At 40.2% G+C, this 16,554-nt stretch overlaps 1 protein-coding gene across 2 annotated transcripts in view; it reads right to left on the bottom strand.

Annotated features, from left to right (window-relative positions):
• INO80 (INO80 complex ATPase subunit) overlaps positions 1-16,554 on the bottom strand; it is a 126,379-nt gene that overhangs the window by 24,136 nt on the left and 85,689 nt on the right. For both annotated transcript variants that reach the window (XM_070583754.1, XM_070583762.1), the window contains exons 26-27: positions 15,761-15,986; positions 11,352-11,479 (exon numbers count right to left, since the gene is read on the bottom strand). In XM_070583754.1, the coding sequence (XP_070439855.1) occupies positions 11,352-11,479; positions 15,761-15,986 (354 nt within the window). The remainder of the gene's footprint in view (positions 1-11,351; positions 11,480-15,760; positions 15,987-16,554) is intronic.

Here is a 16,554-nt window from a genome sequence, read left to right as displayed (position 1 = left end):
AAATTCTGGCTACACCAAAGCTATTCTAGATGTTTCTAAAATTCTAGGCTGTTTAGAAGATACTTAATTTAATCCAATGTTCATCCAGAAAGAAATACCTAATTTCTTCCAATCATTAATTTCAAGAACTGTGACCACTTCCATTCTTAGTTCAGTTTTCCTATGATTCTAAAAACATCTAATGATTTAGTACAAAATTCAATTCTATCTTGTTAAAATAAAAACACAAATTCTAAGAACAAATGATTTGACAGTACTCATAGAATTTCTGAAAATTTATTTAAAAAAATCTATCTCCATCGTATTTGAAAACACACTGTACCAAATGAAAACACACCATACCAAATGATTTGGGACGCAGCAAAGGCAGTCCTAAGAGGGAAATTCATTGCCATACAGGCTCACCTCAATAAGCAAGAAAAATCTTACATAAACAACCTCAAACGACACCTAATGGAATTAGAAAAAGAAGAACAAACAAAGCCCAAAGTCAGTAGAAGGAGGGAAATAGTAAAAATCAGAGCAGAAATAAATGATATTGAAACAAAAAAGACAGTAGAAAGGATCAATGAAACAAAGAGTTGGTTCTTCGAAAAAATTAACAAAATCGACAAACCCTTAGCCAGACTCACTAAAAAAAAAAGAGAGAAGTCTCAAATAAATAAAATTAGAAATGAGACAGGAGAAATCACAACAGATACCGAAGAAATACAAAGGATCATAAGAGAATACTATGAAAAACTATATGCCAACAAATTGAACAACCTAGAAGAAATGGATAAATTCCTAGACTCATACAACCTACCCAAACTGAATCAGGAAGAAATAGAGAATCTGAATAGACCAATCACAAGTAAAGAAATAGAAACAGTAACCAAAAACCTCCCCAAAAATAAGAGTTCAGGACCAGACGGCTTCTCTGGAGCGTTCCACCAAACATTCAAAGAAGATTTAATACCTATCCTTCTCAAACTATTCCAGAAAACTGAGGAAGATGGAGCACTCCCTAACACATTCTATGAAGCCAACATCACCCTGATCCCCAAACCTGACATGACAAGGACAACACAAAGAAGGAAAACTACAGGCCAATATCACTGATCCTCAACAAAATTTTGGCAAACCGAATACAGCAATATATCAAAAAGATTATACACCATGATCAAGTGGGATTTATACCAGGGACACAGGGTTGGTTCAACATCCGCAAGTCAATCAACGTGATTCACTACATTAACAAAAAGAGAAACAAAAACCACATGATCATCTCAATAGATGCAGAGAAAGCATTCAACAAGATCCAACATCCATTTATGATAAAAACCCTCAATAAAATAGGTATAGAAGGAAAGTACCTCAACATAATAAAGGCCATATATGACAAACCCACAGCCAACATCATACTCAACGGACAAAAACTGAAACCCATCCCTCTCAGAACAGGAACAAGACAAGGGTGCCCACTTTCACCACTCTTATTCAACATAGTACTGGAGGTTTTGGCCAGAGCAATTTGGCAGGAAAAAGAAATAAAAGGAATCCAAATAGGCAATGAAGAAGTAAAACTCTTGCTGTTTGCAGACAACATGATCTTATAGATAGAAAACCCCAAAGAATGCATAGAAATACTATTAGAAACAATCAACAACTACAGCAAAGTTGCAGGGTATAAAATCAACATACACAAATCAGTAGCATTTCTATATGCTAACAATGAACTAACAGAAAAAGATCTCAAGAACTCAATCCCATTCACGATCGCAACAAAAAGAATAAAATACCTTGGGATAAATTTAACCAAGGAAGTGAAAGATCTATACAACGAAAACTACAAGACCTTCTTGAAAGAAATCAACGACGACATAAAGAGATGGAAAGACATTCCATGCACATGGATTGGAAGAATAAACATAGTTAAAATGTCCATACTACCTAAAGCAATCTACAGATTCAACGCTATCCCAATCAGAATTCTAATGTCATTCTTTACAGAAATTGAACAAAGAATCCTAAAATTCATATGGGGCAACAAAAGACTCCGAATTGCTAAAGCAATCCTGAGAAAGAAGAACAAAGCTGGAGGCATCACAATCCCTGACTTCAAAACATACCACAAAGCTACAGTAATCAAAACAGCATGGTACTGGTACAAAAACAGATGCACAGATCAATGGAACAGAATTGAAAGGCCAGAAATAAAACCACACATCTATGGACAGCTAATCTTTGACAAAGGAGCTGAGGGCCTACAATGGAGGAAAGAAAGTCTCTTCAACAAATGGTGCTGGGAAAACTGGACAGCCACATGTAAAAGAATGAAAATCAACCATTCTTTTTCATCATTTACCAAAATGAACTCAAAATGGATCAAAGACCTAAAGATTAGGCCTGAAACAATAAGTCTTCTAGAAGAGATTATCGGCAGTACACTCTTTGAGATCAGCTTCAAAAGAATCTTTTCGGACACCATAACCCCTCAGATGAGGGAAACAATAGAAAGAATAAACAAATAGGACTTCATCAGACTAAAGAGCTTCTTCAAGGCAAGGGAAAACAGGCTTGAAACAAAAAAACAGCCCACTAATTGGGAAAAAATATTCACAAGTTATTTATCCGACAAAGGGTTAATCTCCATAATATACAAAGAACTCACACAACTCAACAATAAAAAATCAAACAACCCAATTACAAAATGGGCAGGGGACATGAACAGACATTTCTCCAAAGAAGATATACGGATGGCCAATAGACACATGAAAACATGCTCATCATCACTAATCATCAGGGAAATGCGAATCAAAACTACACTAAGATATCACCTTACACCTGTTAGAATGGCAAAAATATCCAAAACCAAGAGTGACAAATGTTGGAGAGGCTGTGGTGAAAAGGGAACCCTCATACACTGTTGGTGGGAATGCAAACTGGTGCAGCCACTATGGAAAACAGTATGGAGATTCCTCAAAAAGTTAAGAATAGAAATACCTTATGACCCAGCCATCCCACTACTGGGTATCTATCCCAAGAACCTGAAATCAGCAATCCCAAAAGTTCCAGGCATCCCTATGTGCATCGCAGCATTATTCACAATAGCCAAGTCATGGAACCAACCTAAGTGCCCAGCAACTGATGACTGGATAAAGAAGATGTGGTATATATATACAATGGAATACTACTCAGCCATAAAAAAGGACAAAGTCGTCCCATTCACAACAACATGGATAGACCTTGAGGGTATTATGTTGAGTGAAATAAGCCAGACAGAGAAAGACGAACTCTGTATGACTCCACTCATAGGTGGTAGTTAACATACGGACAAAGAGAACTGATCGGTGGTTGCCAGGGGAAAGGGGAGTAGGGGGAGGGCACTAGGGGTGAAGTGGTGTACCTACAACATGACTAATAATGATGTACAACTGTAATTTCACAAGGATGTTAACTTTCATAACCTTAATAAAAAAAAATTGAGAAAAAACAATAAAATACTTGAAACTAAAAAAAAAAATCTATCTCCAGGGCCGGCCCGGTAGCACAGTGGTTAAGTTCGCACATTTTGCTTCTCCGCGGCCTGGGGTTTGCCGGTTCGGATCCCAGGTGTGGACATGACACCACTTGGCAAAAGCACCCCATGTATAAAGTAGAGGAAGATGAGCACAGATGTTAGCTCAGGGCAAGTCTTCCTCAGCAAAAAGAGGAGGATCGGCAGATGTTAGCTCAGGGCTAATCTTCCTCAAAAAAAAAAAAAAAAATCTATCTCCAAAAAAATCTATCTTCGCTTTATCTCTACATCAAAAGATTTTCTAAGATCCACCTAAGAGTCTTGCTTAATATTCTCTTCAAAGCCAGCAGCTGACACCTGGTTAATTAGGAATTGTCTGTTTGCTGAGTTTTGCAGTTGGCTATCTTTTAAAGATGGCACGACACTCCCAGTCATTGCTCAACTCTCTGTGGTTCACTCCCATGTCTGAGGACCACTGCTGGATGACTTCACTGTGGTTTGTAAGAACTGTGTCATGCTTACGAGCACTCCTGTGCATTAAAGAGGGTATATGGGACAGAAAGACCAAGCGTTACCCAGGTCTTCCTTATTTCAGGCACTCTGTAGAAACCAAGGGTATCTCTCACCCAAATCCACTTTTAGTATATAGGAAGGGCTTAGAAAATGATCCACCAGTATGATTAAATTTCCTACAGCCTTGTAAAGCAAGATTTCCTTTTGCTTCACTTAAAGCAGCAAAGAGAGAAGAGAAACCAAATGTCCATCTTCTTTTTCTCCCAGAAGTCTCATAATTTAGTATCCTCCTTTAATTAAACAAATATGAACACCAGTATTCTCAAGTGGATTCTTGTGGATCGATAACTACTAACCAAGGTAAGCTCTAACACCACTTGAACTGGGATGGCCTGGTGACGTAGCTTCGAGCACTCTGCTTCGGCAGCCCAGGGTTTGCCAGTTCAGATCCCAGGCGTGGACCTACACACCACTTACCAGGCCATGCTGTGGGAGGCATCCCACATACAAAATACAGGAAGATGAGCATGGATGTTAGCTTAGGGCCAATCTTCCAAAGCAAAAAGAGGAGGATTGGTGGTGGATATTAGCTCAGGGTTAATCTTCCTCCAAAAAAACAAAAAACTGCTTGAACTATTAAAATAAAAATGATAACTTTCAATATTTAGGAAATCTTGAGAACGATACACAATTCTAGATACTATTTTTTTAAATTACTGAATAAGCCAAAGAGGTTATGGACAAGATGTACTCTCTTGGCATTTGAGTAGTGATTCCCAACCAAGATTAAAAATACATGTGCCTGGACCCACCCAAGGGATTCTGACTCTGTAAGTTTGGGCTAGGGTCTGGACTGGTTTATTTTGAAAAAGGCCCAAAGGTGACTGCAATAGATACCCTATACATGCAGCTGAGAACAACCACTACACAGGGAAGGTAGGGCAGGGTCCCTTAGAATCTTGCTATTTCAGCATGGCCCTCAGATGAGCAATACTGGCAGCACCTAAAGTTTCTTAGTAATGTAGAATTGAGAAGCATACCCCATTCCTAGAGAATCAGATTTTGCATTTTACATGTGTGACTTCTAAGCACATTTAAGGTTGACAAACACTGTTGTAGAACAAATCCTTATGCTATTTTTAAAGCACTGGAACACTTTTTTCAAGCATAATCTTATATGGAACCCCTCTAATACAAAATAGATAAAAAGCATTACTATTCTGGTTGATGAAGAAGAGTAGGGATTCAGGGCCCCATCTGCTTAATCTCTACCTGGGTCCCCTGTCCTCTACCCCATCCCACTAGTGTGAAAACCACTGTCTTAGAATATAAGTTGAGAAGAGAGGTCAGTTCTGGATCACATCTGTAAGTCCTACTTTTTAAAGCAGTGGCATGCAACAGAGGTATCAGCATAACTCAAAATAGTTTCAGCAAGTGCGTCTCACTTCTTTAAAGTATAAGAAATAAAACCAAACATTCATACACCCAATGGTGTAATATAAAGGGACTAGGTTCGTTCTGAAGTAGTAATGATGATAATGACGGCTAGCATTTACTGAGCATTTACTAAGTGACAACCACTATTCTATGTATTTTACCTGGTTTTCTCATCTAATCCTCCCTATCGTCTTTAAGGTAAGTGTTATTATTGTCACTCCCATTTTACAGATGTTAAGGTCTCTAAAGTGACACAGGCAGCAGGTAATGGAGCTGGGATTGGAACTCAAGTAGATTGGTTCCAGAGCCCTCGGCTTAACCCCTCTACTGCTTCCCAGATGAAACAGAAGCTCACCATCACCAGGAGAAAAAGGGCGCTTGAGGGAGAAGCCCCTATAAGGGTCTTAATATATTCTGTCCATTACCCCCATCCATCATCATAAAGAAAGGATAACTGGGCACTTGAAAAAATAAAGGCAAGTGTTTATATATCGTACACGAACCTTCCATTCTGAAACTTCTTTTCTATTTCAAAGTTGCCTCTGATGTTCACTTTAACCTAATTTCATTTTCATAAAACAAGTTAGGGGAAAGATTCAGTATGATCCACAAACCTGCAAACCTGGTGTAACTTTATTTTCCTGGACATGCCCTTTTCCATCTTTGGGGCATTTCACCAGCAAAAGGTGAGGTTCTACTCGATGTCTATCTCAACCCCTCTGTTGTCCAAGCAAATTGCACCAAGTGAATGAAATATGGCGGCCATCCTTCCCTTATCTAATATAGAGCCGTGTGGAGCAAGACCTAATCACAAGGCATTTATGGGCCCACCATAATCTGCCTTCACAAGTACTACTACTTGTGTTAGTCCCTTTCCTTCTATATCATATGCTCCAGTCGCTTTGAACTACTCTCCCCAAACGTCTTGTACCTTCCCATCTCTATGCCTTTTTACACCTGCCTTCCTTAGTTTGGAATGCCCTTCTCCCTGATGGTTGAAATTCTATTTAAGTTCAGTTCAGATGTCACTGTCTGTGTGAAGCCTTCCTCAAGTGACCCAGTTAGAAATAAGTGTATCCCTCCTGCTAGCTTCAGCTCTGTTTATGCTTCATTTTTGGCATTAGCATCAGGGTACACTTGACAGTTATTTGTATGTGTGTGTACGTGTGTGAGAAACATACATATATGTGTTTGTGTCTAGATTATATATACATATACATACATATAGATTATATATACATATATATATATATATATATATATATATATATATCCTCTCCATTAGATACATTCCTTGAAACCAAAGACCACATTTAACTGATATTTACATCTGCTAGCACCATGCCTTGCTCACAGCTGGCATGAAAAAGAAAAGAACTAAACAGAATAAACATAGTGTGGTTGTAAGCTGCCACATTTCCTTCTATCATCCGTAAGACCTAATGAAAATGCTAGTTAACAATTTTCTTTTCATCCCATGGGGCAGTTAGAATACCCCCAGCTTCCCAGTATGTTCAAAATCACAGCTCCCAAAGGTAACTTGGAGTTCTAAGAGAAGCCAGCTCATAAATGACAGAATGTCTGTTCAGGATGAAGCCTTCTCTAGTGAGGTACGTGCTGACTGAGCAAGTTACACAACCTAGTGTCTCAAATGTCATCATTAGCTATGGATTATCTGGATTTAATTCTGTGTCGTACTATTTTCATATATCAGTGCAGTTTAAGATTTCTCTGGGTTTCAGTACTTAACAATCACATCACATACAGCTCCAGCTGGCTGACCCTTTCCAAGTACTTTTGCATTGCGTAGAAAATATTGAGGCTTATTTCCTTAAACTACAGACTCTGCTGCTCGATGCAAAAAAAATGAATCACAAAAGAGATGACCCAGAGATAATGTAAGTCATCTGTAGTGTGTTAAAGGCTCTCTGCAACTATTAGAATATGGGAGTGGAGGAGGGGAGGGGAGGTCCCAAACTAGCGTAACAATGGTGGTAGTAGGAAAAGTTCTGTCTGACATCCAACTGGACATCACTATCCCAAACATGCAGGGGCTATGTCTGTTTCCAGAGTACTCCCACCAGCCAAGACCCTATAGGTGACTCAGTATATATAAAATACACCCACCACCTAACATTTAGTGATCTACTATATCCTACTCTATTTATGTCTGTGACTTCTGACCATGGCATACTAAAAATTCCTGGCCCTGGAAGTTAAGCAGCCTCCTTTTTTATCCCCTACCCAGAAATACTATTTGGATACCAAGGGAAAGGGTAAAACATTTCTGAATATAGATTCGATTTGGAATAAGATCTGATATATTCACAAGAAATTTAAATTGAAGTCAGATTTAGAAGAGAAGAGACTATCAATCACTTTAGAAAACAGTGAGCAAATACTAAGGGCCCAGAACTAGTATTTCTCACAAAATGGAAACCTTGTCCTATGGAAGTATGTGAATTTTTTCGGTCTTCTGAGTCCCAGAAACAGACAGCCAAGGCTAAGGCACAGAACAAAAAAGCCAAAAAGGCTGTTGGATGAAAGAGATGCTGGCATGCTCCAGAGCTACATGACAGAGCTTTAACCTCCCATGTAAATTTCTAACTCCTGCTCTATTGAAAGCTTTTCTTTCCCTCTGATATACAGTGTATAAGACGTCAAGGGAAAAGGAGAATCTTGAAAAAAAATTGTTTTTTAAAAATCTAAAACACAAACAAAAACCGCTACACCTTGAGAATGGAAAAATAAGGCGAGGTTCAAGGTATTTTTTTAAAGAAAAGGCCAAGTGTACTCAAGGGAAAGCATCTATATAGAAAGGCCTTTCTATAACAAGATCCTTAGAGTTCATGCACCAGGTCATGTTTTAAAGCTAAAACATGGCTCTAACGAAGGTTTACAGTGAAAGCTTTCATTAGGAAAGTGACTGAAAACCCCTAATACTCTTTGAAGAGGTAAAGAAATACAGACCTAATCCTGCACTGTTCCAAGATCCTCAATACATTACATCTCAATAAATGATTAGACATACACTAAACACCATGGGCACACTAATTCCATGCCTACCAAATAAATTTTTTTTGAGGACTAACCTCTTGGAATACAGAATGTGGTTCATTTAAGTAAATAATATTAAAACAAATAGACCAGGGGCTGTCTCTGTGGCTAAGTGGTTAAGTTGGCACACTCTGCTTCAGCGGCCCAGGGTTTCACCAGTTCAGATCTTGGGCGCAGACCTAGCATGGCTCATCAAGCCATGCTGAGGTGGCGTCCCACATTGCACAACTAGAAGGACCTACAACTAGAATATACAACTATGTACTGGGGGGTTTGGGGAGAAGGAAAAAAAAAAGGAAGACTGGCAACAGATGTTAGCTCAGGTGCCAATCTCATAAAAAACAAAAAAAACACAAAGAGAACAAAAAAAGAGATGAACTTTTAGGAAATTTAATGTTGAAGGAAAAAGAATAGTACAGTATTAAGAAAACCAGACAATAGTTTCATTTTAGTTTTTCAGTAAAACAAGCAAACAGTTGCAACATTTTCTGGCTTTTGCAACATTTTCTGGCTTCAGCACCCTAGATGCATGTTATACATATGGCTAAGGAATGTGAGCAGTTGTGAAATTCAGGCTTTGAATTTGCTATTCCCTAATTTAGAATTCCCCAGAGAGAGATGCAACTACCTTCAGAGAAGGTTCTCAAGCTGCCTTGTTTGTAAAGCCTACCCACAAAGTCCACATCCCACACGGCTCCAAAAAACCTGCTGGATTACTGAGAGACAGGAAGTGACCCTGGTGGGTAGGGTTTACAGGCACTCATCCTGAAACTCATGATCATACTTTGAATTACTTATTTTAGTAATGTTTATGAGTACCTAGAAATCTGCAATATACAGAATGAGGGACTAAAATGTCAGACTGCATCAAACCAGCCACACTCACCTTCACCTGTCAGAGCTGGCTTACTTTCTGGTGGTTCACTCACTTCCCTTAGAACTTTTCTTTAATATGATCAACTTTTAGGACTCTATAATACATTGATACAACCTTGAGAAAGAAAGATCATCACCTCCCTTACAAAGTCCTTAGCATATTGCTTTTTCTATAATTCTTAGCAGCATAGGATCACTACTTTATCTATACTTCCCTGACTCTTCAGGACTAGGAAAATGCACTTTATCTAAAAAGAGCCCCACTGAAAGAAAGTTACTCACATTATTTTGGTTGTTGGCATCACTTGGTTTGAACAGAACATTAAAGATGCAGGTAGTCCCTTTATTTTGGATTATTGCTGTTAGGACCTTTAACATAGTCAAGATTTACAGCAAACACAATGGCTTAATCAATTCTCTGTTACAGTGACTTATAGTCACTTATAAGCATCCTTCCATCACTTAGAAAGAGGTGATCTACTCATAATACAAACCAGAAACTTTGGCCTGCTGACAGCATTTAAGGGGTTAAACACTGTATTAAATGTGAAATTTAGTGATTAAGTTGAACTCGAATAACATTCGTTATGTCTCTTGCTAAAAGAAGTTGCCAGATTATTAAAAAGAGCCTGCCATCAAATTCAGATAAACCCATTGCAAAATTCAGCAAGCCAGCCTTGGCTTCCAAAGAACCTAAAAATTCCTCCCTCTTTTCTACTCTTCATTCCTTTTGTACTGATACGATCCCTACTCGTTCACTCCTAGAGAGGGATAATTATGGTCTAATTTCCACTTATCAACTATCCCCTGGAGTAGCAGTGTTAGAATATGAAGCCTTAGATACATAAACCCCACAGAATAACATGAGGATATTTATACACTACTGACATCCAGGTGTCTTAGCCTCTTAAGCTGTGGTTTTCCAACTTTCTTACACCAAGGACTTCGTCTAGTGGTTTGTTATTATTTGTCCTCACTTTCACTCTCCTGTTCCTATGCCCATGACTTCCTCTCCCTCAAGTAATAAGCCACTACCTGAACAACAAGAAAGCAGAAAGAACATCAACAAAGTAACTAAAGAAACAAAAGCTGCCTTGCACAGTAAGACACAGCTGTAGTTTTCACCATAACCCAGTGGTTGTCAACTCTGGTTGCATATTAGAATCACCTTTGGAGCTTTTAAATATCCTGATGCTTAGGCCTCATTCCAAACTTATTATTAAATATGAACCTCTGGGGACAGGACCAGATACCAGTATTTGTTAAAGCTCTCCCAGGAAATTGCAATATGTAGTCAAGTTGAGAACCACTACATTAACTCAGGTCGAGTAGTTTTTTACAACTAGCAGTTTTTGTTTTTAAAGGTTTTTTTATTTTTTCCTTTTTCTCCCCAAAGCCCCCCAGTACATAGCTGTATATTCTTCGTTGTGGGTCCTTCTAGTTGTGGCACGTGGGATGCCGCCTCAGCGTGGTTTGATGAGCAGTGCCATGTCCGCGCCCAGGATCTGAACCAACGAAACACTGGGCCGCCTGCAGCCCACACTTGGCCACGGGGCCAGCACCCCCCCCCTTTTTTTAAGATTTTTTTATTCACAACTAGTAGTTTTTTACAACTTTCTAGTTTTTTACATAGAGAACTAACCCCAAATCTTATTTTTCATACAGAATTTCAGAGGACTTTTCAAGAAATTCCTCGACTCTGATCTACTTTAAAATTAGGAAATTCCTTCTCCAGTGAAGGAAGGGAGTAAGGGGTGTTTGTTCTATTTCACTGGTACAGAGAAGAAGGCAGAAGTCCTCTGCATACTCTCACATCTGCTAGGAGCTGCTTCTCCTTCTTTTACAGACAGTAAAATCACAAAGATGAGTTTTGGGTTCCCATTAAGCAGGAGTGACATTAGTCATAGACATGTGATTCCTGCAAGTGCAATGTCAAGGTGTCCTAGGTACCAAAGGTTCCTTCTCCTACCTCCAGCAGGTCTATCATCCTGGTCATCTGAGAGTAGATAAGGACCCTATGTCCTTGAGACTTGAGTCGAGTCAGCAGGACATCAAGGGCATACAGCTTTCCACTGTCAGTGATGAGGCTCTCTTTGCCTAGGGAGAAGAAAAGGGAGGGAGGGGGAAACTGTATTTAATTGAAGCAGCAAAATCACTCACTGCAAAGCTGTATGCAGCCAAAATTACTACAACCAGGATGCTTGTCATCATGAGAGCAGGAAAGTACTCTAAAGAATGCAAAGCACTGTTCAGTCATGATCCAGTAGTGCTCGGGGAAGAAGTATCTTGAAAGAGGGAGGTGTAAGTTCCCTCCCAACTAACAGTTCCCAACCAGACGTCTGCTGCTATGGCACCTGAAAGCTTCCCTGGCTCCTCACCCTTACTCAGGGGATAGCAGCTACAGTGAACATCCAAGAGTGATGTCCATGCATCTGAGTGACATCCATGTGTCTAAGAGTGATGTCCATGTCATATCTACCGCAAGTGACCTGAGAAATCTGTTTTTCCCTTTGCTCACCCTAGCTCTAGATATTTGCTTCTGCTACTCCTGTGGCTAAATGGTTTACCTTCTGAAAGCACAAGAATGTGGAGAAACAAGGGCTGCCCTTGCCTGTTCCTGGAGACAGTTAAACACCAAGAAATGCAAATAAACATACCCCCTCTCTTGCCTTTTTTAAAACCAGAACTCCCTCTCCTGAGTGATTTCAAATTGTCTGGCTGGTAAATGTCACTATCCAAAGCTATAATTCAATAAAGACACTAGGGCTTCTTCAGCTTTTCAGAAAGACTGACTTTAGGTTTCTGTGAAATGGAAGCTGCTTTCACTCACTAACTTGTGCTTTCTCCTTCCTCTTCCTATTAAAAAAAAAACAACGTATTTCAGCCAGAGATCTTTAAAGAACACTTAACTCACAAATTTTCATCTTATCCATTCAGTATCATTCAACTCCCATCACATTTCAGGAAGTAGAGTTTCCTGTTTGCAGACTGGTCCATAAACACACCCTGAACAATTGCTGCTATTAAGAGGGGAAGAGATGAGGCTTAAGGGGCTGGGAGATTTAAGAGTATATATGCAAGTGGCTGTGGGCCACAAAGACGGAGAAAAAGGCTAGAGATACTACATAGAGAACTAACCACTGAGAGTAAAAAAGAAACTATGAAGAAAAATATACTGTGTATCCTTAGTTTCTGGGTTTGAACCCATGGTTTTCCCTCAGAACTGCAGAGGCTGGGTGTCGAGAGCACTCCAAGAGTTCTCAACAGTCATTTCTCTGTTCTCGCCAGTATTTGCCAAGTGCACAATTATTGTATAAACCAAACAAGAACGGATGTGCTGACAGCACCATAACAAATCATCAGCCACTCTGTTTTTGCTACAAAGCCTCAGGTCCTGGATGTTTACTCCTCTGCACTGCAGCCTGCCTTTTCCCACCTTCGGAACGCTGCCAGGCCAGCTCTCTCCCTCCACCACCCCTCCCTGATGCTGTGGCACACACCTTTGTTCAGCCTCTTTGTTTGGTCCTGTTTACATTACTGAAATGCTCTTCTTTTTGTTGGTCTCCTCACCAGCACAATCAATGACTGCAGCTGGGACAGGACCGGTGGCTAAGCCCTCTCCCTGGCCCCAGACAAGGACGCCTGTATAAGTTCCAAGTCTGACTAGGCAGCAGCACTTCCATAACAACTTCAAGGTTTTCTTCTTGTCACAATTATGCGTCTCTTGTAATTATATTCCCTGGCATCCCTTGATTTTGATAGCTCCTAAACAGTCCCCACAGAGCTACCAATCAGCTTTAGACAGTAAGTTTCTTTCTTTTCTTATTAAAAGCACAGGAAGGTGGAAAAAAAGCAGCCCATATATTTTTCAGTTATTGAGTGAGAGTGGGCAAGCTAATAAGCTCATCAGATTTCTGCAGCCTGTTCTCTTCTCTCTCCATTCACATATACTCCCTCAACACAAATATTTAAGCATACACAAATCTGTCTTGTATCTGAATTTTAAGAAGCTTCAATTCATCTCAAAATCATGGTTCAATGGTTTTCACACGTTCCTGCTTCCCACATCCTACTCTTCTTTGCTAACAGAATGCAGTGATGCTAGGATTCAGAAAGCTCAGAGATGAAGATGTGCATACAGTTAGGAGGACAGAACTCTGATGTGTCTAAAAGAAGCAAGAAGTGGCAGCTGTTGTTAGCTTGTTGTTGTGTAGGTGGGGGAAGTGGAAGTGGATGGACTGGATTTCTTGTCCTGAAGAAAAAGGACTATGAAGAAAGGCACTTCAAAAATAGCCTTAAAGCACTTAAGCAATGAACAATATTTCTGCTTCGGTGGTGAGCATGCTAGACAGGGGAAGTCAGCCTCCAGTATTTGTCCTTAGAGAGAGACGCAGAAAAAACAGGTTTCCTTCTCCGTACACACTGATGTCTTCTGAGCCCAGTATCTCTTACCCAATTTTTTGCGAGCTACCGAAGTTGCATCGGACAAGAGCACCACCTGTTGCTAAGCAGGGCATAGAGCCAAGAAGAGCACAATTCCCTAGAAATCAGGCTGATTCTGCCAAGTCAAACCCATGCCCAGCCCCTTCTTTAAAACAGGAGCTCAAAAAATGCTGAAATGAACAGACCTATCCTAGTTTCTTGCAATCTTTCCCACAACCCTACAGTACAATCTTACAACCCTACAGTACAATCTTACAGACTAATATTTTCACTCAGATACTAGTTCTTACTGACCACAGTGTAGTAAGACCCTGCTCAGAGACAAAATGAATGGCAGTAAAATTAGAGTAACAGATGAAATATTATCTCCTTTTTCCAAGGAGAAAAGGCTTTTGAAGAGATTTTACATCCTTCTCCTAGTGAAACATGGAGACACATTCAAGGTGTAAAATCTAGGAGATTCTGGTCAGTCTCTCAAGGAATATAAAGGAACCAACCCTTCCTGGGGAAACAGAAAATGTAAAAGTATAAAGGAAAGAGAGATAAAATACAGGTTCCAGTGATCACCCCCCCTCAACTCTCCCCCTCACTGCCCAGCCCCAGCCAGTCTACAGAGCACAATGGGGTCAGTGAGGAGCTGGTTAGTTCTCACAGTAAACAGCCAGTGAGGCTGGTGCTTTTTATCGATGCAAAAAGAACTCAGACACTTCCTGCTATTTAAACAAGGTCCATTTTTCTTTCAAAGAACAGGAAAAGCCACAAGAGATTCCCACAGCGCCAGCAATAAGCCTTCTACTCCTGGACTGGGAACTTAGGAGCCAGAATGAAGAAGTGGGAAAGAAGAAATAAGGTGTTGTCTTGCTTCTTTCAAAACTGTGCTCATCTTCTGCCTGGGATTCTGTGGTTTCCACACCTGCTGGCTTCTATTCCTCTATTCCCACTACATTCAGGCTTGCTTTACACGTGGGCTTTTCCCTTGTTTTCCAACAATATACCTTCACCCACTGCTTCCATGTGTTCTCAGTCAGCTATGAGGACATATACAACATTGCTCTCATATACCCAAACAGCATCTTTCAGTTCAAATCAGCCCCAAAGTCACTAAAAGGCTGACCCGAAGTCCCTTGACATCTGACAAAGTTAACGTTAAATGGAAAAACCAGGCCTTAGACCTTGGAATCCAGTTATCTCTTAGAAATAGCAGATTCTCTCTTTTGAATGCTTAGCCCTAGTTCACTTCCATTACAGGCCAATGAGATAAATACAATCAAAGTACCAGAGAATGTGCACAACCAAAACTAACACAGTAGCTCTGAGCTACCGCTCCAGTTTGCCACCAGGTGTAAGTAAAGAACATGAGCCTATGAACCCTGTGTTCTGTTTCCTTAAAAAGAAGTCTCACCAAAGCAAAGATGAAAACCTAATTTCCTTTCAACCTCGACCTTGACCCTAGGAGGTCTGGGAATCTGCTAGCATTTTGGCACAAAACACACTGTTTTTCTTCTGGTTATCATGCAGATCTCTAGTGCTTCGTGTAGAACACTGTTTATGCTACTTAAACTAGGCTTTCTGTGAGTGACGACAATCTCATTCATTCCACTGGCAATAGCACAACTGTACTCACTCGACCTGGAGCCTTTCCTACCAAGTTTATTTCTAACTCACCCTGCCTTGTTTTTTAAAGAATGGCATTCCTTTTTCAGCTGTAAGCTTGTCAAAGGAGAGTATTTAAGCACAAATCTAAAAAACACTTCTCTTTCTATTCAAGTCACAAATTACTTAAGTATTCTTACTTATAAGTTACTATGGGCAAAAGAGGAAAAAGAAACCCCAAGAACGTTGACTTCCAAATATCTGAAACCACCATATGGACTATCTCCCTGGTTCTCCCCTTGCCAAAGCTGGGAACATATTCCACAAGAAGGGAGGACTCACCTGGAATCCTAATGAAAGACCAGCCGTTCTGAGGCCTGATGCTCCACAATCCTCCAGCTGGCTCTGGGAAGAACTGGGATCGTCGATTTAGCCAGTCTGCTGCCAGTTCAGGGGCCCCATTCAACAAACACTGCTTGGCTGCCAGACTCCCTCCTTCCTTCAGCACTCGCCTCTCATATTCTGCACTTCGGTCATTGCAGTAAGAATCCAATGGCACTGCGGTGACCTGTAGTGAAAGATTCACACGAGATGGCTCTTTCACATTTCCATACCCACTGAGCCTTTTGGGAACTTCGACTTTGAGATGAGACTAATGTGGATAATCCTTAGACTACTGCTTTTAACTTCTGTTTTCTGACAAACTAAGCTGTCCCTAATAACTGACTTAATACCTTCCCCAGGTAAAAGGCCAACCTCTAGTAATATGAACCTGCAACAAACTAAAGATCCAAAGAGTGCTGGAGTTTGCAGATAAACTGGGATACCAGGTCAGGAATAATTCTGTCACAGATGTATATATATACACACACGATCACTTTGCCACTTCCTCTCACGGCTATAGTGCTTTGGCAAAGTTCTACTAGCCATACACAGGATGATAAGGCCAGAAAAAGGAGCTGGAGCTAGTTAGTCATCATTAAAGAACTAAGAAGTATTGGTCTGGTGCATTTGAAGCTATTTTTAATGTCTTTGCTGCAAAGCTCCCAAGTTTATCAATACTTCTTTCTCCTCTTCCCTGACCAGGTTGCTGACTGACAAACCTAATGGAAGCTAAGAGAATGTTTCCTTGAGGT

This window comes from Equus przewalskii, chromosome 1, assembly GCF_037783145.1.
Source record: "Equus przewalskii isolate Varuska chromosome 1, EquPr2, whole genome shotgun sequence".
Classification (NCBI taxonomy): domain Eukaryota; kingdom Metazoa; phylum Chordata; class Mammalia; order Perissodactyla; family Equidae; genus Equus; species Equus przewalskii.
The sequence above is the reverse complement of the archived record's forward strand: the minus strand, read 5'-3'. Positions and strand labels throughout refer to the sequence as shown.